This window comes from Balaenoptera ricei, chromosome 7, assembly GCF_028023285.1.
Source record: "Balaenoptera ricei isolate mBalRic1 chromosome 7, mBalRic1.hap2, whole genome shotgun sequence".
NCBI lineage: Eukaryota > Metazoa > Chordata > Mammalia > Artiodactyla > Balaenopteridae > Balaenoptera > Balaenoptera ricei.
The window spans coordinates 48,746,227-48,770,981 of NC_082645.1; the positions used below are offsets into that span (position 1 = coordinate 48,746,227).

Here is a 24,755-nt window from a genome sequence, read left to right on the forward strand (position 1 = left end):
GGCACATCGTTTACCTGTCCAGGCCTCTGTTTCCCCATGCAAACAAATTGGGGGTCATAAGACGTAGTGATTCACAGGGTCGAACAAGTTAATGAAATAATTTAGTTAACTTTCTGCATCTGGCACATAGTAAAAGCTTGTTATGTATAAGCTTCAGAAAATGAACAGACTCGTAAGTGCAGGTAGACTTAGAAGGGGGCACATGATCCCAGGGCCAGGAAAGAAGGACGTCAAGGCAGATGGGATGTAGAGGAGTGCAGGTGCCCCGTGACTGCCTGGTGAATTGTCTCCTCAGGGAGGTGGGAAGCCACGTGCTTAGCTGAGAGCACTGGACGCCTTTGGCCCAGCCACTGAGGGCTGCGTGGTGGTCACCCACAAGGGCCAGCCAGCCACAGTACTTGGCATGTCCTGGTGGTGGATGCAGGTGGCGTGGCCACGGAGCCGGCAGACTGGGAGACTGAGGATGGCTGAGCCCGTGGGTGGGAGAGTGGCCCTGACTAGAGTGATGTGGGACTAGCCCATGGATAGGGACCACGGAGGGCATGGAGCAGTGGAAGGTGGCAGAGAGTGTTTTCCACGGGAGCAAGGGAGGCTCTCATCTGAGAGGGGAAATCGAAGCTTGAGGTCTGGGAGGTAGTGTGTGGGAGGGAGCACAGGGCATGTGCTCTAGACCCTGACAGGACACGAGGCAGGACACTCAGTGGCAGTGTGGTCTTAAATGTCATGCCTTCCCCTGCAGGATAAAAAGCAATCTCGTGGTTTCCACTGCCCTGATTTCCTCGTCTGTAACATGATTTATACTTGATTTGAGAAACAGGCAAGCATCTGGATAGACAAATATGATTTAAATGATGAATGCTTTTAATCCTCTAGATCAGCGACTACTAGAAAACACATTTAGAAGAATGCTTTTCTTTTTCACAGTTTATCTTTTCCTCCACAACTAGCTGCTTTTCCTCAGCAAAACAGTACTTCAACATTTGTCAGGTTAATAGAAATAAAAATAATTCACCCTGCACAGAGGTCACTGCTGTGACCTTGTAGTAAGCAGCCAGCCCTTAGCATCTTTTCCAAACAGATTGGCTCAGACAAAGTCATGGAGTCCACAGGAGACAGAATGACTCCTACAGATGTAGAGGGGAAAATGGGTAGGATGGCTTCTTCACGAGAGGGTTAGTTGGGGGATTAATTGGTGGTGTCAGTTGAATGTCTACCCTGTGCCCAGAGGCAGCAAACCTACTCATACAGCTTAGCTTTTTTACCCCTACAAGGAAGGATCTGTGTTCCATTCAAGCCTAGAATTCTAGGTGTTTCTGATCATGAGCTCTTGCTGTACATGGCCTGGTTTTTCTTTACCTTCCATTGTGAGGCCTTGGCCTTTGGCCCAGGTCTGTCCCCAGTGGTGACTGTACTGAGGGGAGGCCTGAATGTCAGGTCCAGTGATGATTCTGATCCATTTGTCCACTTGCACATCTGTCCTTCGTCCATCCATCCATCCATCCAAGAAATGCGTATTTGCGTTCATACTGAGTCTTGGGCATTTGCTAGGTTTTGTGGCTATAGCTGTGACTTAGACAAGACCCTTAGTCACATGGAGTTTACATTTTTGTGACAGACATAAATCAACAAATAAACTGATGAGAGAGTGATGGAGGATGAACAGGGGGCGGGTGGTTGCATCGACAAAGACCTGCCCTGTCCAGAGGCTTCTCTCTGAGTCACTCCACAGAGATAGAGGAATCCTGAGAAAGCCCTTAAAATGACTCGAGGAATAAACAGCAGTGACCATCTGTGAAGAAGCAGCTTTCCACCCGTTTTGTGTGGTGACGCTGAAGCACCAGGAGACCAGTTCAGGGGTCGAGGGGCGATATTCGCCCCGAGGGCCTGCAGAGAGATGGACTCGGGTCTTTGGTTACCAACCTGTGTGTTTCTCGTCCTAGGAACGGGCATGCTCTCCTGGCATTCATGTTCTCGAGACAGGAGGGCAAGCTGAACCGCCAGCAGACCATGGAGCTCGGCCATCACATCCTGAAGGCACACATTTTCAAGGTGAGACCCCCACCACTGCAGGCAGCAGCCCTCCATGAGCCTCATTCCCAGCCCAGCCGCTTCCCTGAAAGTAATCGTTGTTCTCACTCAAGTGTGTATCTACTGCTGTGATTAAATTTTACTTTTTCCCTCTCTAAATCTTTTCTTTTCACTTAAAGGTTCCACTTCATTCATTCCCTTTGCTTCCTTGTTATTTAGTTGTTGAAGAACCAGATTTCGTGACCTGTGTCGTTTCTTTCATACCACCTGGATTTTCTGATTGTGTCCTTATTTCTTGTGGCCTTCGTTAACATGTTCCTCTTTCCTCTGGATATTTTATAATTTGGTATTTATATCGAGCGGCTTAATCAGGTTCAGGTTTGATCCCCATCCTCTCTGCCCCACTGGGTGTCACAATTACTTTATACAGGTAAACCTTGTTTTATTGCACTTTGCTTTATTGTGCTTTGCAAATTTTTTTTTTTTTTTTACAAATTGAAGGTCTGTGGCAACCCTGCATTGAGCTGGACTTTCGGGACCATTTTTCCAACAGCATTTGCTTACTTCATGTCTCTGTGTCACATTTTGGAAATTCTTGCAATATTTCTAACTTTTTCATCATTACTTGTGGTGGTGATATGTGATCAGTGATCTTTGATGTTACTACTATGACTTACTGAAGTCTCAGATGATTAGTGTTTTTTAGCAATAAAGTATTTTTAAATTAAGGTATGCACATTTTTTTGGACAATGCTATTGCACACTGAATAGACTACAGTATAGTGTAAACATAACTTTCACATGCACCAGGAAACCAAAAAAATTGCATGACTCGGTTTTTTGCTGTGGTCTGGAACCAGACCCACAGTATCTTCGAGGTCTGCCTGTTAGAGTCAAAACGCTCTGTAAGTCTGTATAAGGTTTCTAGTGTCAGGATGCATAGGATGTGTGCTTGGTGTGATGCCATTGGCCACGACTGGTCTCTTCCTTCATTAGGGGTTCCAGATGGTGATAGTCTAACATTTATTCTTCCTTTAATTGATTGGAGAACCTCTGTAAAGAGAGACTTTCTCCTCATCTGCCCCCCCTTTCCCCAGGCGTACAGTTGACGTAGGCTAGTTCCTCAACCCTTGGCTTTAGGGCGGGAAGGCTCACAGGTTCAGGCCTTTTCTGTGTGCACAGCCTTTGCCCCGCGTTCAGCAGGGACCCGCGCCCTCCCGGGCACACCCGCTTTCAGACCCACACTGCAGGTGGGAAGGGAGACCTTGAAGCTGATTTGTCGCTGTTGCTTCCAGGGCCTCAGCAAGAAGACTGGAATCTCTTCAAGCCATCTGCAAGCCCTGTGGATTGGGTACAGCACCGAGGGGCTGTCTGCCGCCCTGGCCTCCCTCAGGAATCTCTACACTCCCAATGTGAAGGTAAGCGACCCTCTGCCAGGGGGGCCAGAGCCCCCTGCCCCCCGGCCGCTGTTGCTCCAACAGTCCCGCTCTCCCCAGCACTGGCTGGTGGCCAGAGAAGGCTGGGACGCTACTACTAAAGATGCTGTTTCCCGAGGGAAAGCACACAGACTTGAACGCTCTATTGCCGGTTCTCCTCTACAAGTTTAGCTTTCACTGGGGCAGGAAGATGTGGGTGGTCAGGGGCTGCTATGTGAGCATGTGGTGACTGTTTCAGAGTGGAGGAGATAAGGAAAGCAATTCACAAAGGAAACCAAAGGTCAGAGGAAACCCTGGTCAGATATCCAGGAAAAATGGACTTTTAAGGCATCCTGGTTTCGAATCTGGACTATCTCTTTATGGTTCATAGGAAATTAAGCACTAATGAGTAACACAAAGTGGTGGGCACACAGAGGGAAACTGTTACTAAAGGTTTTGTGCACATGTGTATTCATGACCACGGAAAGTGTATCAGGGTCTGCCCGCCGCTGAGCCAAGAGTTTCCTCGCTCTTGGTCAGAGGCTATCATGTCACAATATTCTGCTGAGCTTTTTAGGATAGATCTTCCCTCCTCATTTAGTGCAGTCTAAGAATCTGCAGCACACAGAGGCCGAGTATCTGTTAAGGCAACAAAGAGGAGTTAACTCCCACGAAGAGCGTGGAAATTACTGTCTTATATCAGTTTACAACCATCTTTCCCAGAGCAAAGTAAGATGAGATCATAAGTGTCTTCACATGTTAGATTTCTCACCTGTTTGATGCATCTGCTAGACTCCAGGCCTTTCAGCCCCAGGCCCTGACCTGCCCGGCTGCCTTCAAAAGCTCTGACATCGTTTCCCAAGGAGTCACGTTCTCCCCTTCAGTCACCTCCATGAGAAGTCATACCTAAGTCATACTTAGTAGCACAAAGGTGTCCTGACATGGTTGCAGTGTGGTCAAGGGAAGCCCTGGAAGTTTCCAGGAATCTGTCTTCTACTTCTCCTCACTTTGGTTCGTCAAATCCACCTGGGAAAGGGGGCCACATGCCCCAGAGATGGTGCCGTGGAGGACACCTGGGGGCCACTCCCGGGGGACTTCTGTGCCTCTCCTCCCCTGCTGTCAGTACGTCCCACCCTCAGCACCTACACCGTGGGTGTGTGTCTGGGGATCAGGGCCTTACAGAGCATTTCCTGTGTCTGGTGATGTGAACTCTCCTCCCTCTTCTCCCTTTCTTGCCTTCCTGGTGTATAGTGGTCCCTCAGATCAGTTCCAGGACCTCCCACAGATACCAAAATCCAAGGATGCTCAAGTCCCGTATATAAAGTGGCGCAGTATTTGAATATAACCTGCGCACATCCTCCCGTATACTTTATTTTTTTGGCCACGCCTTGTGACATGTGGGATCTTAGTTACTTGACCAGAGATCAAACCCGCGCCCCCTGCGGTGGAAGCGCAGTGTTAACCACTGGACTGCTGGGAAAGTCCCATTTTTTGCCCCCCTCCAGTATACTTTAAATCATCTCTAGAGTACTTATAATACCTAGCACAATGTAAAGGCTATGTCAATAGTTGCTGGCACACAGAAAATTCAAGTTTTGCTTTTTGGAGCTTTGTGGAAATTTTTGTTTTCGAATATTTTCAGTCTGCTGTTGGTTGAATCCACAGATGCAGAACCTACTGATACAGAGGGCAGGCTGTATTTATTTTCTTTCGCTTTTTTTTTTTTCAACTGAAATATAATTGACAGATAGCATTACATCTCAGATGTACAACCTAACGATGTGTTATTCGTTTGGATTGTGAAATGATTACCACAAAAGGTCTAGTTAACAGCTATCACCACATATGGTTATAAATTTTTTCTTGCGATGAAAACTTAAGATCTGCTCTCTTAGCAACTTTGAAATATATAATACAGTATTATTAACTGTAGTCCCTGTGGTGTACATTACATCTCCGCCTGCTGGTGTATAGAAGGGAGGAGCCTGGGTGTCAGGAAGGACCTAGCGGTGCTCTGACCCTGGGGCAGCTCACCCACAGCCCTGCTGCCCAGTGCAGAGCTTGGGTGTTGGTTAGAGAAAGGCCACCACCCCCTGGTGGGTTCGGACAAGGTCTTTTGCAAATAGAAAAGTGCAGGTGGGCTCAGCACTGTTGGGGTTCCAGGCTTGATGGGCAGAGGGCACATTGGATTTCAGCCTGGCTCACCCCTGGGTGGGGTGCCTGGGAGTAGAGCAGCCCCAGGGAGCCGCTCCCGGGAACCTTGTGCTCAGCCCTGCTCCTTTGGACATTTCTACTCACTCTGCAGACGGCTAGGCTTGAGGGCTTGTGTCCCGACTGAAGCTACGTGCAAGTTTCATGGGGTGAGGACAGGGAAGCCGCTTTCATCATGAAGGAGCACTAGCTCTAAGCTGCTGCTCGGGGTCAAAATGAGCACTTCCTTTCTTTTTTTTTTTAATTAATTAATTAATTAATTTATATATGGCTGTGTTGGGTCTTCGTTTCTGTGCGAGGGCTTTCTCTAGTTGCGGCAAGTGGGGGCCACTCTTCATCGCGGTGCACGGGCCTCTCACTGTCGCGGCCTCTACCGTTGCGGAGCACAGGCTCCAGACGCGCAGGCTCAGTAGTTGTGGCTCACGGGCCTAGTTGCTCCGCGGCATGTGGGATCTTCCCAGACCAGGGCTCGAACCCGTGTCCCCTGCGTTGGCAGTCAGATTCTCAACCACTGCGCCACCAGGGAAGCTCGCACTTCCTTTCTAGATAGCGTTACTATGCAAAAGGTAGAGAACACGCCGAGCGTAGACTTCACGTGATGAAGGAATTGTATTTAGAATTTTTGTTTTACTTTTTCTAGAAATTGGAATTGAGTTTACTGTAATAACACTGTTTCATCTTTCACTTCAGTTAAAAGTATATCTTTTGGCTTCTCCATAATTAATAAAATTCTGTAATGATGGCAAGGAAGAAAGAAAAATTAAAATGGCAGTATCTGCTTTCACCATTTGAATGAATTATGGGCCCAAAAGTTATTTTAATGTGGAGAAAAGTAAATGGGAAACATCATACTCTGTTGAATACAAGTTTTTAAGACAGTATATTAAAAGGTACAGTGTAATAATGTAATGAGCTTGACCCTCCTGGGATTATAAACTTTCCTCTTTAACATATTTGCAAATTTAAGAGTTATTCGTCTTTACTTTGTTTTATAGAACTCCAGTGTCACCTACCTCTACGCTATCCCCCAAATTGTATAACTTGGCTACCGAATTTGAAGGCATTCCATTATCCTTCTGTTTTATTTTATCTTTCAAGAAAAAAAAAGGGGGGGGGTTCACAGAATCGTGCACAAATTACAGTAATTTAAAATTATGCATGCAATTAAGGAATTTTTTTAGAGAGTATTAAATGTTGTCATTACAGGAAGGGATGTCATTTTGAGCAATAATTGCAGTTTGCTACTTTGGTCCATTACAGCGACTTGCTCCCGAATGATTACTTGGTAGATGAATTTTAATTTTGGTGGCATGCCTGTGATGTCTAACAATGTGATCTCCCATTGCCGGGCCAGGCTCATGCCAGCCCGGGCCCTGGCTGGCCCACTGGGGTGCTTGCCGCCAGTGCCTGCAGGCTCCCGTCTGGCTGGTTGTTTTGCTCACATAGTCCCATGGGACCGGGTGCCAGCCACAGGCTCCCGAAGGCTGTGCGCTCAAGAGAATTAAGGTTGTGATTCTTCTCTCAGCTGGAGCTGGGGCCGCGGGGGAGGAGACAGGAGCTAGGCGTGGACTTTGGCCTAACTTCCCTGGCTCAGAGGATCCAGTCGTATTCTGCATAACTACTAGGCAGCACACATTTACACCGGTTGTATTGATGAGAACCTCCAACATACTTAAGGAGAAAACTGAGCTTCCCACTTTACGACCCTGCTGGACAGTGCCCCTTCTGTTCCTCAGGATCACATCATTTTTGCCTACCCCCCCAGCCCCTTTTTTATTTTCTTGTATTCATCAAATCCAGAAGTATATAGGTAATATTGCCATTTCCAGGTGTTATCCAGGGAGAGCTTGATGGTGCTGATGACCAGACGATTTCCATGTGATTGGGAGAAAATGTACAGGAAGAACCATTTAAAACCCCTTCCTAGAAGGCGGAGTAAATCTTAGCCAGAGCTGCTGCTTCGGCTGCTGGACTGCTCTGTGATACTAATTAGCATTGTGCCCAGGGCTAATTGGTGGCTTATCTGCTCTGAGCCTAGTTTTCTCACCTGTAAAATGAAGGTTACAAAAGAACCTGCATCACAGAGTGATGGGAAACCTCACTGAGATGTTAAAGCTCTTGGGAGAATACTTGGCATTTATTATATGGTCAAGTGAGTCATTTTTATTTGTATTTCACCTTCTTTCTGGAAACTGAGATTCTAGTGTAAGCACCTGAGAACTTGTGAGTGTGCAGGTTGGTGGTGGTGAAGGGGAGCTGCCCGTCATAAGGCATTAATGGGTCCACCTCTGCCCTCAAATAAGCATGAGGTCTCCCTGCTGCTCTGTGCTGGTGAGCAGCCCAGGGGGACCAGACCCTCCGGGTCACCAGGTTCCTGGGGCAGAGCGCCCTCCTGTGCCTTGCAGGGGTCAGGGACTAGGGCCCTTGTCTCTTCTAAAGATTCCATCAAAGGTGATTGTAACAAGAGCAAGTAATATTTATTTAGCACTTACAGGATGCTGAGGGCTGGGCTAAGTGCTTTGTGTGTGTGGCATGTTCCTTTTTAATCTTCACAACAACCCAAGGAGGTGAAACTGTTTTTATCTCCACCTTTCAGGTGAGGAAACTGAGGGTGAGGGCAGTGATAGGGTGACGCAGATCCCACAGCAGGAAGGGTGCCTGCCGCTGAGCAAGCCCACGCTCCTTCCACAGGTGCGCTCTGCACCTGACACGTTTACAGCCATGGCTGCCAGCTGGAACCACTCGGGAGCCCCGGGCCCTAGCCAAGTCAGAATCTCCAAGGGTGGGGCTGAGGCTTTGGAAGCTTGCAAGCTCCCAGGTGATTTCACTGTGCAGCGAGGTTAAGAAACATGGGTTCGGGGTAGATCCACAGACTGATTGGGGGGTAAGTGGTAAAAATACCCGCAGTGTTGCACCAACAAAGTAAATGTCTTTCCGAAGAAGCAGATAGAGAACTGATAACAAATACCTTTAGGAAAGCTCTGCCCCTAAGCACATACCTTCCATAAGACTTTTCTTATAAAGTATTCAGGAAGACAGCACTGAAACAACACCTTCCAGCATTCTTAGGAAAGAGTTTCTGTCCAGTAGAAACATGGGGTGGCGTGCTGTCATTTTCTTAGGAGGCACTTGAATCACGGAGAGGTTGAGTAATTTTCTGAAAATCACACAGCAAGTTAGTTAAGGGGCTGATTGGGAACTCAGACTATTTAATTCATCATCTTTTTCTCTTAGGCTCATGAATCTGAAGAGGGAATGGGATTGGTGGGAGAGGGGAGAGAGAGGGTAGCTGGCTGTCAAAGTCACCCTGGGAATTTACAAACAATTCCTGCCTGTCCTTTGGTGACCAGAGTCTGACGTGCCCCTCAGTGATGTTATGTGTGCTTTGAAAAAGCTGCTAGGGTTCTTCTGTAATTCCTCTTGCCTAAGAACTGATTTCCTAGGTCTTGATAAAATCCCCACCTGTGTCAGCAATACTGTCTTATTCCTGCCATGCTGCTGGCGGTTACTCAAAGGAAAGTAATTTTCTCAAAAGCCCTTACTTTGGTTGAGTACTTACACTTTTAAAATGCTTTCACATCCTATTTGAGTCTGTGCTGTTTTTAAGAGCAAACCTACGGAGGGTGGTAGAGCAAGCTTGGCAGGGATGAGTTTGCCCGAGGTTGAGCGTCGCATGGCACTGTTGGGGCAGGGACAGCGCTCCTGGTTTCTCCTCCCTGTTTTTTCTGCCCTTCCATCCTCACGTGCTGGTTTGTTGCAGGAGGCTGGGTTGGTGCTGGCCCAGGTGGGGTTGAAAGATGGTCCCCCTGATGGGGTGAATGACGAGGCAGGTGCTGGTCGCTTGGGTACAAGCCGTCCTTCCTTCCTTTTTTTTTTTTAACTGAAGTATAGTTGATTTACAATGTTGTGTTAGTTTCAGGTGTACAGCAAAGTGATTCAGTTTATATATATATATATATATATATATATATATATTATAATTTTTTAGATTCTTCTCCCTTATAGGTTATTACAAAATATTGAGTGTTGTTCCCTGTGCTATACAGTAGGACCTTGTTGATTATTTTATATATGGTAGTGTATATGTGTTAATCCCAAACTCCTAATTTATCCCTCCCCCCAACTTCAAGCGGTCCTTCCTTAAATGTAAGTGATGGTCCTAATGGCAGGAAGGAACTGACTCGTGGGCCATCCTCACCCATAAGGGGGCTTTGTTTACCTCTCTTCTCTGTGAACTTCTGTGTCTTAGAACCAGTATCTTGTGCCATGGGCCGAGCCGGGAAATGGAGTGTGCAGAGTAGATGGCCATGCACGGGGTCGGCCTGTGTGTGTGTGTGTGTTGGGGGGGCGTGTGCATGGGGAGGGCTGGGAGCATTCTGTATAGGATGGGGGGACTTCTCCCTGGTGTCCTGGCATTGAAGCAGGGACCCATAGGAAGTGATCGTTTGTCATCTGTAGCTATGGAAAAGGGTATTTATTCCTGGCAGAGGGAACTATACGAGAAAGAGGGAAAGACCAGGAGGCCAGGGCCTGCTTGCCATTGATATAGGACAAACATTAGACCCAGCATGGTCACGGTGCGGGGAAGTGAGGGTAAGGGTGCTGGGAGAGGAGGTCAGAGAAGGAGCTGAAGGGCTGGGTCACCCGGGGTTCAAGCTTCAGTGGCGACCCAGACCGCTTCAGGTTTTACACTTTGGGTTCTAACCTGTCTGTATGCTGTCTCACTCTTCTGAGGTGTGGTGTCGCCACCAGAATAATAATTTCTATCACTTTGTAAATATTCTGTCAGCTACTCTTGTGGACACCATATCGTTGAAATACCTTGAGTTTTGTGTGTTTTGTCATCTTTCTGTATCTTTTAATGATCCCATGTGTCTCCGGTCAAATAAGACACCCAGTCTGTGTGGTTTTTACACCTAATGGGCAGCCCGGAAGTGGCCAGGGTCTGTCGGGAGTGATTGATGTCAATCCGGGACCATTGAAGGGAACTGTTAGAAGAAACGCAGTGGGCATCTTAATAGGTGTTTAAAGGAGTGTCATTTTTCCAATGACCTGGAGATTTGAAGAAGATATTAGTATAGCTAAAATTTGCATAATATATCCTGTGATTTTATTTTAAAACCTACAGATAACAAACTTCCCTTGATATCTGGATCCAAGGAGTTAAGTGGGTGGTGGATGTAGTAAGTAGTAGAAAAAGCCGATGACTTTCTATGAGTCTTGTGCTGCTGACAGCCCCAAGCATGTGAACATTTTCACATGTTCTGCTTTTTCTTGAAGGTACAATTCCTTGTAAAGAAAAGAGAGTATTTGCGTTCACTTTTAGCTTTATTATCTCACTGTTAATTATTTAATCCTGTGATGATTATTTCATTGCCCCCCAAAATGAATTTTCTGTTTTTATTTGGATCAAACAGTGGTTTTCAAAAGTGTGGTCCCCAGGGACTTTGCTGGTGGAGCAGTGGTTGAGAATCTGCCTGCCAACGCAGGGGACACGGGTTTGAGCCCTGGTCCGGGAAGATCCCACATGCCGCGGAGCAACTAAGCCCGTGAGCCACAACTACTGGGCCTGTGCTCCGCAACAAGAGAAGCTACCGTAATGAGAAACACGCGCACCGCAACGAAGAGTAGCCCCCGCTCGCCGCAACTAGAGAAAGCCCCTTCCCAGCAATGACGACCCAATGCAGCCAAAAATAAATAAATTAAATTAATTAAAAAAAAAAAAGTGTGGTCCCCAGACCAACAGCATCAGTATCACCTGGGGGGAATTCATTAAAAAGGCACATTCTCAGGCCCTACCCCAGGCCTACTGAATACAGAGGTCTGATTCCAGAGAATGTGCATTTCTAAATTTTTAACTGTGATTTAAAAAAACATTAAAAAAATGTACCATCTTAACTATTTTTAAGGACAGAATTCAGTAGTGTTAAATATTTTCACATTATTGTACAGTAGGTCTCCAGAATAAAACTAAATCTCCATACCTATTAAACAATTCTCGTTTCCCCCCTTTCCCAGCCCCTGGCAGCCACCATTTTACTTTCTGTCTCTATGAATTTGACTACTTTATGTCCCTCGTATAAGTGGAATCATATAGTATTTGTCTCTTTGTGGCTGGCTTAGTTCACTTAGCCTCATGTTCTCAAGGTTCATCTGTGCTGTGGCATGTAACAGGATATCCTTCCTTTTAAAGGCTGAGTGATTTTCCACTGTATGTATTTACATACCACTTTTTTCCATTCATCTGTTGACCTTTTAGTTCACCTGCATCTCTTGGCTATTGTGAATAGTGCTTCCGTAACACAGCAGTGCAGATACCAACATCCTGATTTCATTTCCTTTGGATATGTACCCAGAGCGGGATTGCTGGATCTTAAGAAACCTCCACACTGTTTTCTGTGGCAGCTGTGCCATTTTACATTCCCACCGGCAAGAATGTCCATTTTCAGTGCATGTGCAGGTCATACTGGTGCACACTCAAGTTTGAGAACCACTGGATCAAGAATACCACCCTTCTCCACAGATGTTATTGTGACTGACATCTACGTGAGAAATTAATCTTGTTGGGGGACATTCTCCAACAGGTGAGCCGTCTCCTAATTTTGGGAGGGGCCAACGTGAACTACAGGACCGAAGTGTTAAATAACGCCCCGATCCTGTGCGTCCAGTCTCACCTCGGCCACGAGGAGGTGGTCACTCTGCTCCTGGAATTTGGCGCCTGCCTGGACGGCACGTCGGAGAACGGCATGACTGCCCTCTGCTACGCGGCCGCTGCCGGCCACACGAAGCTGGTGTGTCTGCTGGCCAAGAAGGGGGCGAGGGTAAGCCGCAACCTTCTCCAGCGGGGGAGGCAGGGGCGAAGGTGGGAGGGGTCTTCCATTGCTTGTAGAATTCTCATTTTCTGGGCCAAGCTCCCTTTGGTCTCTGCTTCGTCAAGTTGCAGTGAACAGAAATCACCACATAAACAGAAAAGGTGGAGCTACAGGCTCCAGACACTGTGTGATGTAGCCTGACGTGGGTGTGTGTGTCACCTCCGAGAAAGAGAGGGGCCGTGTGTTTTGTTCAAAGCTCTTACTCTGCTTAATCCTGCCCAAGGGGAGGCTCCTGACCACCAGCAGCCTGAGTAAGGCCATCCTTTCAAAAGCCTGTGGATGTTGCCCTGGAACTTATCACAGAATTTAACACAGCACTGGATCGGTTGAAAAGATATAAATGTTTGATTTTTTTTCTCCTTTCTTCTTATTCCGTTTCATGTCTTTTTTTTTTTTTTAAAAAAAAAAACAATAAAATGAGTTCTGTGGGTCTTGGAAGGCATGTGCTTAAGCATATGGTTGCAGGAACACTAGAAGGCCCCAAATCCTTATTTCTCCAGCTGCCAGCTGGGACGTTGGGCAAGTTGTTGAGCCTGTGTGCCTCAGGCTTCTCATCTGTAAAATGGGTATAACAACAGGACCTACCACAGGGCTGTTGTGTGAGCATAAGTAAATCAATATATTAACAATACGAAGTAACTATGTTTTTAACGGGTTACTCGAGGACTATCGATGTTAAGAGATTAAGTGAGAACAGTGCCAAGTTCACAGTAAACTCTGTTTAGGTTTATTATAAGCACTTCCTTGGGGAAGGGAGAAGGTACTTTTGAACAACAGTAGAAGTAAATCACTGATATTTGTCTTTCTTCTTTATAGTTAGGATCCTTAAAGTTCAACGAGAAGACATTAGGCTTATAGTAACTATGGGAGTCTTTTTGGTTTTTTCTCTCAAAAATAAAGCATTTGGGACAGGTCACCCTTAGCTCGTGGAAGAAGGGAAATGTTGCTGTTAAGCCTTCCCAGTGGGTTCATTACTGCTCATCACCACACCTCCATTTCCACTTCCGAATCGTGGCTGGGCCTTATCCGGAGGCTAGCTGAAGGCTCTGTAGGAGGGGATGGCTTGTGTAGTGGCTCTTGCAAAGCCTCTGGGTTGAGGTGTAGAGCATCCTCAGAATTTGCAAGCAGGGCTGGACCCTGAATCCTCTTCCAGCCCAATATTTCCAGGCTTAGACAGGGAATGATGTGTTATCTGCTGCCTCTTGCCCCATTAGGGGGTATGCAGCACTTGGGTACTCCCCATTTGTGGCTAGCCGGCCTCCCTGGCTTTGCGACCACACTTGGCATGCTGACACGTCCTGGGTCACCTGCCTTCCCCAATAAAATGCCGCTTGGGGTCCCTTCCTGCTCTTCCTCGTTCAGAGCTGGGTTTTCCAGATCCCTTCCTTTCGCTGGCTTTCCTGTCTCAGTAAGCAAAGAACTGCTCTACTTCCCAAGTCATAGCTTGTCACAGCAGATTTAGAATACTCCGCCCAAGTTACCAAGGTTGGGGAGTATAGGTTTGGGTCTGTCCTCATACCTGCTTCCCGGAGAACTTGGAGCTCTGAGTCATTTGCGAGGAGGATGTCTTGTGATCACTAGTTGTACAGAGGGAACTCGAGGCCTGGAACAGTGCATTAATTACAACAGAGTAATTCAGACGGAGACTCTGCAGAGAGACATACTGGGACATTATCCCCTTACATCTGCAGTGGGATGGGGTTTGTGCAGAGCATGTGTGGGGCACTGTGACAAAGTGATGCTAAACCGTGACCTTCCCCTGCTCCTCCCCTCCCCCCCCCCCCCACCCAGGTGGACCACTTGGATAAGAAAGGCCAGTGCGCGCTGGTCCACAGCGCACTGAGGGGCCACGGCGACATTCTCCGCTACCTGCTGACCTGTGAGTGGTCCGTGGGCCCACCCCAGCCAGGCGTGCTGAGGAAGAGCCAGGCCCTGCAGCAGGCACTGACAGCGGCCGCCAGCATGGGCCACAGCTCGGTGAGTGGGGCTGCCAGGGCCCTTCCTGGGAAACTGGGAGCCCCGTGTAGCCCAGTGGGTCGGGCGTTTTGCATCCATCTTCTTCTGAGTTGCTAGCTTGTGATGCACCAAAGGAATGAATGAAAATGAGGGTTTCACCACGTGTAAAGATCTTCTGTTGTTATCAGGCCTGTCGTGTGAGTGAAAACGCAGGGGGGTGCCCACCGTCTCAGGTGCTGGCCCTGTGGGGGCCGGCGGCTCGCACGTGGAGCCCCTCCGCGGGGTGCATTCTCTGCTCTTCCTAGTTTATTCCCCTCTTCCTTCCTTGTTCTATTTTTACCCTCTAGCTCTGCTGTCTACCTTTTTCCCCTCTGATTCATTCTTTTGTCCTTGTGATCTTTTAACAGTAATCACATGGAATCCTAATTATAAACTAGTTCTTGAGTATTTGAAGGCTTTTTAAAAATAGAACTTAAGCGCTCTGGTAGCGTGAAAGAGTGCTTATCATTCGCGGTTCCTGCACTGAAGGAAAACTTCATGCCGTAGTTACACTGAGCACTTAACTTCTGGTAGGTGTCAGTATTCCTCGATTTGAAGATTTCATTGGCATCTCCTGACCCGTGTGTCTGTGAATTTAATAATGTTTTACCCTCTCTCTCCGTGTATTTCTCACGCTGTATTACGTATCTTCAAGCAGTTATAGAGTTGCCAGTGTTTGGTAAGATTCTTCCCCACAATAACTAAAACGTGAATTTGGTTGCAAAGCCAGCTGGCTTTTAGCATTAAAAACACTAGAGCAGATACATGCACACACTGCTAGCTTATTGTTGGCATTTAAAACATCAAAAATATACATACACACTACTTCAGCCAACACAATATATTGCAATAAGTTGAATGCAGAAGCATATAAGAAAACGCAGCTGTCTTTTCTTAATACAGACATAAAAGAGAGTTACAAAAATGTGAAACGATGCCAGTAAAGTCAACTTATCTATATGTTTTAGCTTGGGAGAAAATACTCATTTCATAAAAATGAAAAAAATACACATTTCATAAAAATGTGTTAAATGTTACCATGTGGTGGGTTTATTATAATTCCTTTAAAATAAAAATGTAAATAAATACTTTTAAATACCCATATACATAGATTCAGAGAACGCGTTAAGTACACTTATTTCAATGTAGATGTTTTTCCTCTTTAAACTGTTCCCTAAATCTGTGTGGGTTCAGAATGTGCAAAATCATCTCAGGGAGCACAGGGAAGCCACAGTGGACGTGACCTTGGCCTCAGCTTGTTTTAAAGCAGGCTGCGAGGAGCTGTGGAAAAGCAACTGCAGTACATCCAGTAACTGTTTCGTGGAAAAGGACAGGATTTGTTCACCAAAAGACTTGAAGGGTGTATTAGTTTCCTCATGCTGTTGTAACAAGTGTCCACAGACTTCAGTGTCTTAAAACAACCTGTTCTGGAGGTCGGAGGCTGAAATTAAGTTGGGTCAGGAAGCCAGTGTTCCTTCTGGAGGCTCCAGAGGAGAGTCTGTTTTCTCCAGCTTCTAGAAGCCACCTTCATTCCTTGGCGTGTGACCCTGCCTCTGTCTTCAGAGTGTGCCACTCTAACTGAGGCTCCTGTCTCCTGACCTCTCCTTCCTCTGACCTCGGTTGCTCCTGTCCCTCTTATAAACAGCTGTGTTCTTATCAAGTGTAGATCAAATATACACCCGGATAATTCAGGATAATCGTCCCATTTCAAGATTCGTAGTCACATCCACACATCCCCTCCTGCCATGTAAGGTAACATTCACGGGTTTTCAGGACTAGGATGTAGGGCCCTTTACTGGGAGTGGATTGAGAGACTGGAAAATGGCTTCGGCGAGCTCTCTGGTCACTGCCCACGAACGGGGTGGATGTGGGCTCTGGTTCGGGGCTCAGATACTTCTGTTTCCCCACGGGCCAGCACCCCTGCCTCCACACCTGTGACCCAGCCTGCTCTTTGACAGAGGGAAAGGAATAATGTTGTCAGTAGAGAAATTTGGAACAGCACAGTTTTATTTTACTGAAAAGGTATGTACATCACCTTGTTTTCCTTCCTTGTGAAAAAAGAGATTCACCATCTTCTGGCGATTTATGCAGCAACTGCACTGTGTATGATCTCCCCTGTCCTTTGTTGATTAGGCTGGCATATTTGGGTCATGTCGGAATTCATTAGAATTCTGAGTACCTAGTAATCCTGAACAATGTTGCCGAAATTCACTGTCTTTTGTTCTTTTCCTTCTCAAAGCGAAAATGTGAATAGCATATGAATTATGCTGGAAAACCGTTTTCATTATGTTTTCTCTCCTTGTGCAGCATAAGATAATCATGGTTAAAAAACAACACACTCTCTCCTTGGATACATAGGATACAATAAGCACGTATGGCTTTGAGAACTCATTAAATCACCTTGCCACTTCTGACAGGTGGTCCAGTGCTTGCTGGGACTGGAAAAGGAACATGAAATAGACATCAATGGCACCGACACACTGTGGGGAGAAACAGGTAATTATGGTTCCACTGCTTGTAGTTGGGGCCAAGTAGCTTCCTGACGTTTTAGCCCGCATTTTGGCCTAATTGTCTTAAGAATGACTTGGGATGCATCTAGTCCTATTGTTATTTTATCACAAGGCATTTGAAGTTAAGAGCTTTTAAAACTTCCCAGATGGCTAGTAAAACTTTTCTGGAAGCAAGTGCAATTTGAATCATTTTGGATTTACCAGCAGTTTCTGTGCATGTGATGAATGTCAGCTAGAAATACCCAAATAAGGTAATGGTTTCTGCTTTGCTGAGTTTTCTCATGTCCTAACCAATCTGGTCTTCCTGTGACCCGTGCAGAGTGAGCAGAGCGGGAACTTCCAGCCCCATGTTCAGGTGAATCAAAGGTGCTCAGCAAGGAAGGCTCTGGCCTGCCTTCTGGAAGGAGAGTAGGACTTAGTCCCCATGGAGCCTGCTTAAAATACTGAATACCAGCTAACAAGTCAGTTTCCGAGGGTGTGCGGGTGTGTGTTGAGCTGTAGTGGAGGAAGGAAGCCTGGGGCGAGTACATCTGAGTTGGATACTTGTCAGATTAATATAAATAACACTGCTTTGAAATTTTCCATTCGACTGAATTGGTATTAGAAATGTAAGACTTTGTTAGCAGTTGTTGTTTAATAGATGTAACCAGAGGTGTTTAATATGCATTTCCAGGCTGTGTCCTGTGTATATACATAGTGTATATGACTTCAGTGTCTCCTGCAGAGATTTATTTCCAAATGCTTCTCACTTATTTCCTAACAAGCCAAATGGTAGTGTGTAGAGTGCATCAGCTAATTCATACTTATTAGGAAAAGCCTCAGAGTTTCCTGGTGGGTATCACAGGTGCTCACCCGCCAACCCATGGTTGCCATCATGCACACGCGTGGGGCTTACAGTTGCTAGTTGTGGCGATGTGGGCCATGGGGGTCCCGGCGGGAGAAGAGGTGGCATGACCCGGGGTTCAGCGAGAGCGCAGGACCCCTAGACGGGATTGGATTATGCTTGGGGTACACGTGTGTGGATGTAAATACTGGCCTTAATTCCTTCTGGAGTCTTTCCCCCACCCATTTCTCTGTACCACAGTATGGGCTGCTCTGTAATTTGATAAAAGGAAAGCTGCTACCACTTCCTATTGTGTTGCAGGCAGCAGGACAGCTGGGCAGGTTAGCACGTGACTTTCTTTGTGCTTAGCCAGAAGGTCCGAATCCCTGCCTTCCGTTGCCTGGTTATCAACTTCGGGCAGGTAACTTTGCCTCCTTGTCAAAGGAGGTAAATAAGTTTTTCTAGGATTGCAGTGAAGACTAAATGAGATGAGATAATCTTGGCCAAATGTTCCCAATGATCAGAACCCCTGGGGCATTTGAGCCTAGAAATTCTGATTCATTAGGTCTAGGGTGAGTCCAAGACTCTCCTTTCCTAACAGGGCACCCAGGTGGTTTCGTGGCTTCAGGACAAATAGAGCAGCTCTGTGAGAAGCTGTCTAAAGTGCCGGCCTTGCAGTGCCAGTAATGAGAGGAGCTGGTGGTGGTAATGATGAGGGCCAGTGCTAGTAGTAGTACAGTGACAGCCCTCACGTAGCTCAAATAAGAATCTCCAATCTTTAATATTAGAGTTGAGTTTTCTTTCTGGAAGAGAAAGTCCAGAGAAGCAGAGAAGGGCTCCATCGGAGGGCTCTGTGTGAGCAGTTTGTTTTGTCTCGAGATGACGAGTCCTGAGTTTCAGTAACCACCTCCTTCCCTTCCCCCTTGAGAATCTGCTAGGTTGCAGGCTAAAGAAGCATGTAAGAGAAACTACAGACGCCCATCAGCCTCGATGAAAGGATGAGTAATAGTTCAGCCTCTCCCTTCCAAAGCCTCATGCATAACCTTCAGACCACTTTGCAGCCTGAGAAGCAGGTCACATCTTCCCTCAGCAGGCATTAAGCGTGAATTAACTCAGGCAGGCGTTTGAGAGACTTTTGAAAAAATTTAAACCAAGAGAAAGCTAAGCACTATTTCTCAGGCTTAGAGGCCCCAGCAGTGCTCTGTGGCTGCATGTCAGTAAAACTAATCTTGCCTGCTCCGCGTTTTTCTATCTGATACCTTTCTCCTGTGTTCTTTCAAAAATGTCCACCAGTGTCTGCTACCACAAACCCTCCTGATTTCCAGGTCTGTGGTTGTCAGAGGAATACTTTGAAATCTTGAAGAGGAGGTTTTATTTATTTATTTTTAATTAATTTATTTATTTAGGCTGCACTGGGTCTTCGTTGCTGCACACGGGCTTTCTCTAGTTGCGGCGAGCGGGGGCTATTCTTCGTTGCGGTGCGCGGGCTTCTTATTGTGGTGGCTTCTCTTGTTGCGGAGCACGGGCTCTAGGCACGCGGGCTTCAGTAGTTGTGGCACGCGGGCTCTAGAGCGCAGGCTCAGTAGTTGTGGCTCGTGGGCTCTAGAGCGCAGGCTCAGTAGCTGTGGCTCACGGGCTTAGTTGCTCCGCGGCATGTGGGATCTTCCGGGACCAGGGCTCGAACCCGTGTCCCCTGCATTGGCAGGCGGATTCTTAACCACTGCGCCACCAGGGAAGCCCGAGGAGGAGGTTTTAGATGAGAAAACATCTGCAAATATGGGGCTTTGCACGAGTGTCTACTGCACTGCCCAGATTGTGAGGTCTGTGTTTGGGATTTGGCCACACAGGGTCCACATTACCTGACCCCACGTGCCGTCTGGAAGAGAAGGCCCCGGTGAGGATGACAGCCTGAGTGGATGGGTCAGCTCATCGTCCTTGTTCTCACCAAGCCGCCGGCTGGTGGGTCCCCAGCAGCTGCTCTGTGCACTCTTTCTAATTGCTAGGGACCCTCAGAGTGAAAGCGATAGTTTTGCTTCCTGGTTTGTTTGATCCTCTTTCCTGGGTTTGGTCAATGGTGCTTGGTGTCTAAAACACTCTAGGATGGAGCTTGTCTGTCTCCAACCACAGTGAGGGGGTAGGATCCCAAGAGTGATCGTGTCTGGGGTGTGGGCAGGTGACGGGACAACCAGACGCTGTGTGTCAATAATGCAGTTCCTTATTTCTGTTTGACCCTTGTGTGAGTTCCTACAAGTCTGTTCAGTGTAGGTTAGCTATGAACAGCTTGGCTTTAAAATGCCAGCTGATGGGGCTCCAAGAGAGGGTCTCCGGGGTGTGTTCTTGGCTCACCTGCCCATCTTTGAAGGGCCCGTTGGTTTCTGTGCCGTGCCACGCCACCCTGTTTGGAGCGCAGCTACCCGCCCATCTGTCCTCTCCCCGCCCCGTCCAGGAGGTGGGAGCGCTAAATCGGTGCACAAAGTCCTCCTCCACTTTTCTGCCGGAGGGACCCTTGCCATCCCGGGGGAGCTTTTGTGCCTGTTGCCGACTGGAAGCAGCAGGTCATCGGTGAGAGATAATGACGGCGGACAGCCGGGGAGGAGGGAGCACAGGGGGTGCAGCCCCACGGGAGGCCCCCTGTCACCCAGGCCCATCCGCGTGGAGGTGATGGCAGTAGGCTCAGTTGTGTGCCTTCAGTGCCCTGAGCGTCTCCCTGCTGGTGACCTGGAGTCACCAAACAGTGTCCCGAAAGAGGGTGGCTCCTGCCTTAGGTATAAAGAGACAAGACAGTGTATAGAGTAGATTTTTAAGACGTTCATCTAAAATAGGAACAATGTTTACTTTGGGGTTTATTGCAGTAAACTCAGAGTTTTAAGAAAAGTTGCAGAATACAGATGTGCCTTGGCGATATATGGTGACTTTGGTTCCAGACCGCCGTAATAAAGTGAATGGCACAGTAAAAGTGAGTCACACAAATTTTTTGGTTTCCCAGAGCATGTAAGTTCTGTTTACACTGTACTGTAGTCTGTTAAGTGTGTAATAGCTTTACGTCTTTAAAAAACATATATACCTTAATTTAAAAATACTTTATTGCTAAAGAATGCTCACCATCATCTGAGCCTTCGGTGTGTTGTAATCTTTTTGCAATAATAACATCAAAGATCACTGATCACAGATGACCATAACGAGTATATAAAAATAATGAAAAAATTTTAAATACTGCAAGAATTACCAAAACATGACACCGAGGCAAAGTGAGCAAAGGCAATATCTGCAAAGTGCAATTAAATGAGTTATGCCTGTATCTCTACTGGTTTTGGAGAGCAGAGGGCCTAATTTATGTAAGTTTCCCTTTCCACCAGCATTTGGAGCCATTTGCTTTTTACGTCTGTTTGATGTCTAGATCCAGCCCTGCAAAAATCAGTCCTGTAGCTCTTCAGTGCTTCTCCTCGGGCTCACGCAGTTGAAGGAGTGTGACACTCAGGTGGAGGGGGGGCGTAAGGAGAAAGCTCGGAGCTACTGCGCAGTGGGCTTGGGGTGCATCTCCACCAAGCAGCTCCACCCACGAGGCAGCCGAGACCCTTTGCTCGTGACGTTCACACTCTTGGTCGGACAGCCTTGATCCCATGGTCTCCGGGCAGCCTGAACCATGACAAGAACGCATCAGATGCTTTGTGTTATCTCTGTTTCAGGCATTCCACAGCCATGACAAGCAAGTACTGGCTCCCACCAAGTCTTGACCTAACCGAGTTACTGTTTCCTTGTCAGTGTGTGATGGGAATCTGCCCAGACTGAAATGATCAGAAATGCTTAACTGGTGACCTCATGGTGTTGTGAATTGTCAGAGGAAATGTGCTTCCAAACTCTAGGCCACTCTCAAGTCTGTGAGCCTATTGTCTGTCTCTGGGCAGAACTTCACGCTCTTTACAGGGGCATAAAGGCCCTTCTGTTTCAGCAAGTTTGCCTGTCTTGTAAGCAAAGCCTTCCCAGCCCGGGCCCCTTGGGGTCACCTTGCAGTTCCCTTCGTAGTACTTACGACTGATAAATTCGATTGTTGGTGTTGCTTATTTGATGAAAGCTTGTCGTCCCCAAATTGTGGGCTTCAGGAGGGCAGAACTTTCCAGGTCTCTTGTGCTCATCTCTGTGTGTGGTCACTGTGTCTGGTCTCGTGTTGTCCAGTAGAACTTTCTGTGGTGGTGGAAATGCTTGCGTTCTGTGCTGTCCAGCCAGGTAGCCACTAGCCATTGATCTTGCCTGGTGCTTGTCACATAGCTGTTGAATGAGCGGACCAGCGGGTTTAGAGAAAACACAGCTAGGTAACTTTTAGGGTAGGTGACACTCACTTTGCAGAATAATTTGGGAGAAATTGTGTTGTCGGAGGGGAGATGTAAGGAGCCCAGTTGCTCGTCGGGACCCAGTCCTCTGGTGTCTTCGTGTCTGTCGTTGCACAGGTCACGTCCTGCTGGATTCCAGGCTGGCTGAGATGCCTTCGTCCCAGTCAGCAGTGTGGCTGGGTGCTGGGTTACATCTTTTGGGACACCCAGCTATTAGCAGCCACACGTGGTGTGGGCACGGCTGACAGGCCAGGATGGACCGTGCCAGCCCCATCTGTGTGTCCATAACGTCTCCCTCCCTGCGTCACCCGCCCGACTGCCCACTGCCCCGATGTGCCGCGCCCTCACACTGTTGTTCCTTGGAAATTCTTCTCGCTGCTTCACAGCTGGTCTGCGGCAGGCCTGGAGCCGTGGGCTCCACAAACGGACAGGACGCTGTCCCGCCTGTCATACGACTGCTCCCAAGGGCTGCCCTTCCCTAATTTCTGACCTGAGAGGCCCCGTCAGAGGGAGGTAGATGTCTGGCGGAAATGTTTCATGCCAAGTGTTCTTTTACGTTTTCCGTGCTCTTTTAGTTGGTAAATACTTTCCAAAGAAGTTGAATCATTGGAAACACTACGTTTTTATTGCCAAAGCTGTTAACAACACCGTATTTTCCTCTCTTTCTAAGAAGGGCTGAAGTTTTCTCCCCAGTATTTAGCTGCGTGGCCCTCCATTATCATAGTTCGCACAGGCAGTTTAGGCCAGCATGTATGCTGATCACAGGTCACTCTTCTCTAATTCTGCACGGAATGCTGGATGGGACTTGAGTCTCAGGCCCGGCCTGTCAGCTGGGGTGTGGGCATTTCCAGGCCAGGCTTGGGGGAGGGGTCCTCACATCTGTTTCCTTACGGGGCCAGGAAGCCAGGTAATGAGTTGTACTTTGTCCTTGATGTCTTAAAAGTTTCCCTCTCGTCTCCGTACAGCTGCTTCAGTTTCCCCTCTGGGGGCTCTGCCTGTCCTTCTGGGAGTGAGATGTCTTTCTGCTCTCATTGCAGGGACCACAGACAGCAGAGCTTATCACACCCAAAGCCACCCCAAAACTCGGTGCATGCATGCCAGGCGGCAGGATGCCTTGTTGCTGATTTAAAAATAACCCTTTGTTTATTCAGATTTTACCTTAGGTTTTTTGGAGAGAGGAGGGCTATTGTTTGGTGAGAATTTAAAGAACGCTTGAGACTTACTGGATTGAGTTTGGCCTTCGCACAGGTTAGGTACATCTCAGGGCAGAATTCAGGTGAGAGACTGGAAAGAAAAGAATTGGTCTCTTGCTTGTTGGGGCATGTGGAGAATTTGTGTGAAGGAATTTACTAAATGTATCTTGTAGAGAAAAGCAAGTGACTTCTCTTGTACACTGAAGACACCCGATTTTTTTTTTTTTTTTTTTAATTTATTTTTGGCTGTGTTGGGTCTTCGTTTCTGCACGAGGGCTTTCTCTAGTTGCGGCGAGCGGGGGCCACTCTTCATCGCGGTGCGCGGGCCTCTCACTGTCGCGGCCTCTCTTGTTGTGGAGCACAGGCTCCAGACGCGCAGGCTCAGTAGTTGTGGCTCACGGGCCCAGTTGCTCCGCAGCATGTGGGATCTTCCCAGACCAGGGCTCGAACCCGTGTCCCCTGCATTGGCAGGCGGACTCTCAACCGCTGCACCACCAGGGAAGCCCAAGACACCCGGTTTTTCTGGAGCTCCCGAGCCCCTCACCAGCACTGCTGTTGGGAAATCCTTGTCCAGGCCTTCCTTCCTCTGCTAGTGTTTGCTTTAGGAAAGTGCAGTAAGATTGTTGGAAATCCAGGTTTCTGTCAGTCCTAAACAAGGTAGAAGTTCTTGGTTGTCTTTTGAAAGCATGAAAGAAGGGTAACCCAGGACCTTAGAGGGTATGAGGGAGGGGATAACCCAGAATGGGGGCAGGGGAGAGGTGATCCAGGATCCTGGATGGAGGGGGCAGCCCAGGACCTAGGAAGGGAGGGGAAGGGTGGATAACCCAGAACCCTGGAGAGGATGGGAGGGGGGAGCTCTGGACCCTGAATGGAGGGGAACTGGGGAATAACCCAGGACGGTGCAAAGGGAGGGACAAAGTTGAGTAATGTAGGCACTGGGGAAGGGGGTGATGTAGGTACTGGGGGAGGGGGTAGCGCAGGCTCTGGAAGGAGGGAGATGGGCATGGGGTCACCCTAACAATAGAGAGGATGTGGGGGGTAAGAACCAAAGGGACTGGGTTTGTCCACACCCTGCCCCCTTCCTGCTCTAGCAGACCCCTGGGGTTTGCCCCTGACGTGGGTGTGTTCTGGAGACCTTTCCTCTGCTGAGAGACCAGCAGGAATCAGCGGACCTGTGCGTCCCTGTCCTACGGGGCAGGTGAGGGGCAAGGAGCGGGGGCCCGTAGAAACCCGCAGGGGCATTTCAGGTGTAGATGCACTGGTAGCTTGACTGCTTACCAGGACCCTGTGCTCCGCCTTCATCCTAAGGCTTTCGCTGTACACAGAGGCCTTTGTTCTAGTGAGTTCCTTCCTATTCATTAAAAAAACAAAAACAAAACT

At 47.8% G+C, this 24,755-nt stretch overlaps 1 protein-coding gene across 7 annotated transcripts in view; it reads left to right on the forward strand.

Moving 5' to 3' along the window:
- Nucleotides 1-24,755, forward strand: part of TANC1 (tetratricopeptide repeat, ankyrin repeat and coiled-coil containing 1) — a 242,525-nt gene that overhangs the window by 193,790 nt on the left and 23,980 nt on the right. For all 7 annotated transcript variants that reach the window (XM_059927927.1, XM_059927922.1, XM_059927925.1 and 4 more), the window contains 5 exons: nucleotides 1,941-2,049; nucleotides 3,324-3,446; nucleotides 12,239-12,475; nucleotides 14,318-14,503; nucleotides 16,939-17,017. In XM_059927927.1, the coding sequence (XP_059783910.1) occupies nucleotides 1,941-2,049; nucleotides 3,324-3,446; nucleotides 12,239-12,475; nucleotides 14,318-14,503; nucleotides 16,939-17,017 (734 nt within the window). The remainder of the gene's footprint in view (nucleotides 1-1,940; nucleotides 2,050-3,323; nucleotides 3,447-12,238; nucleotides 12,476-14,317; nucleotides 14,504-16,938; nucleotides 17,018-24,755) is intronic.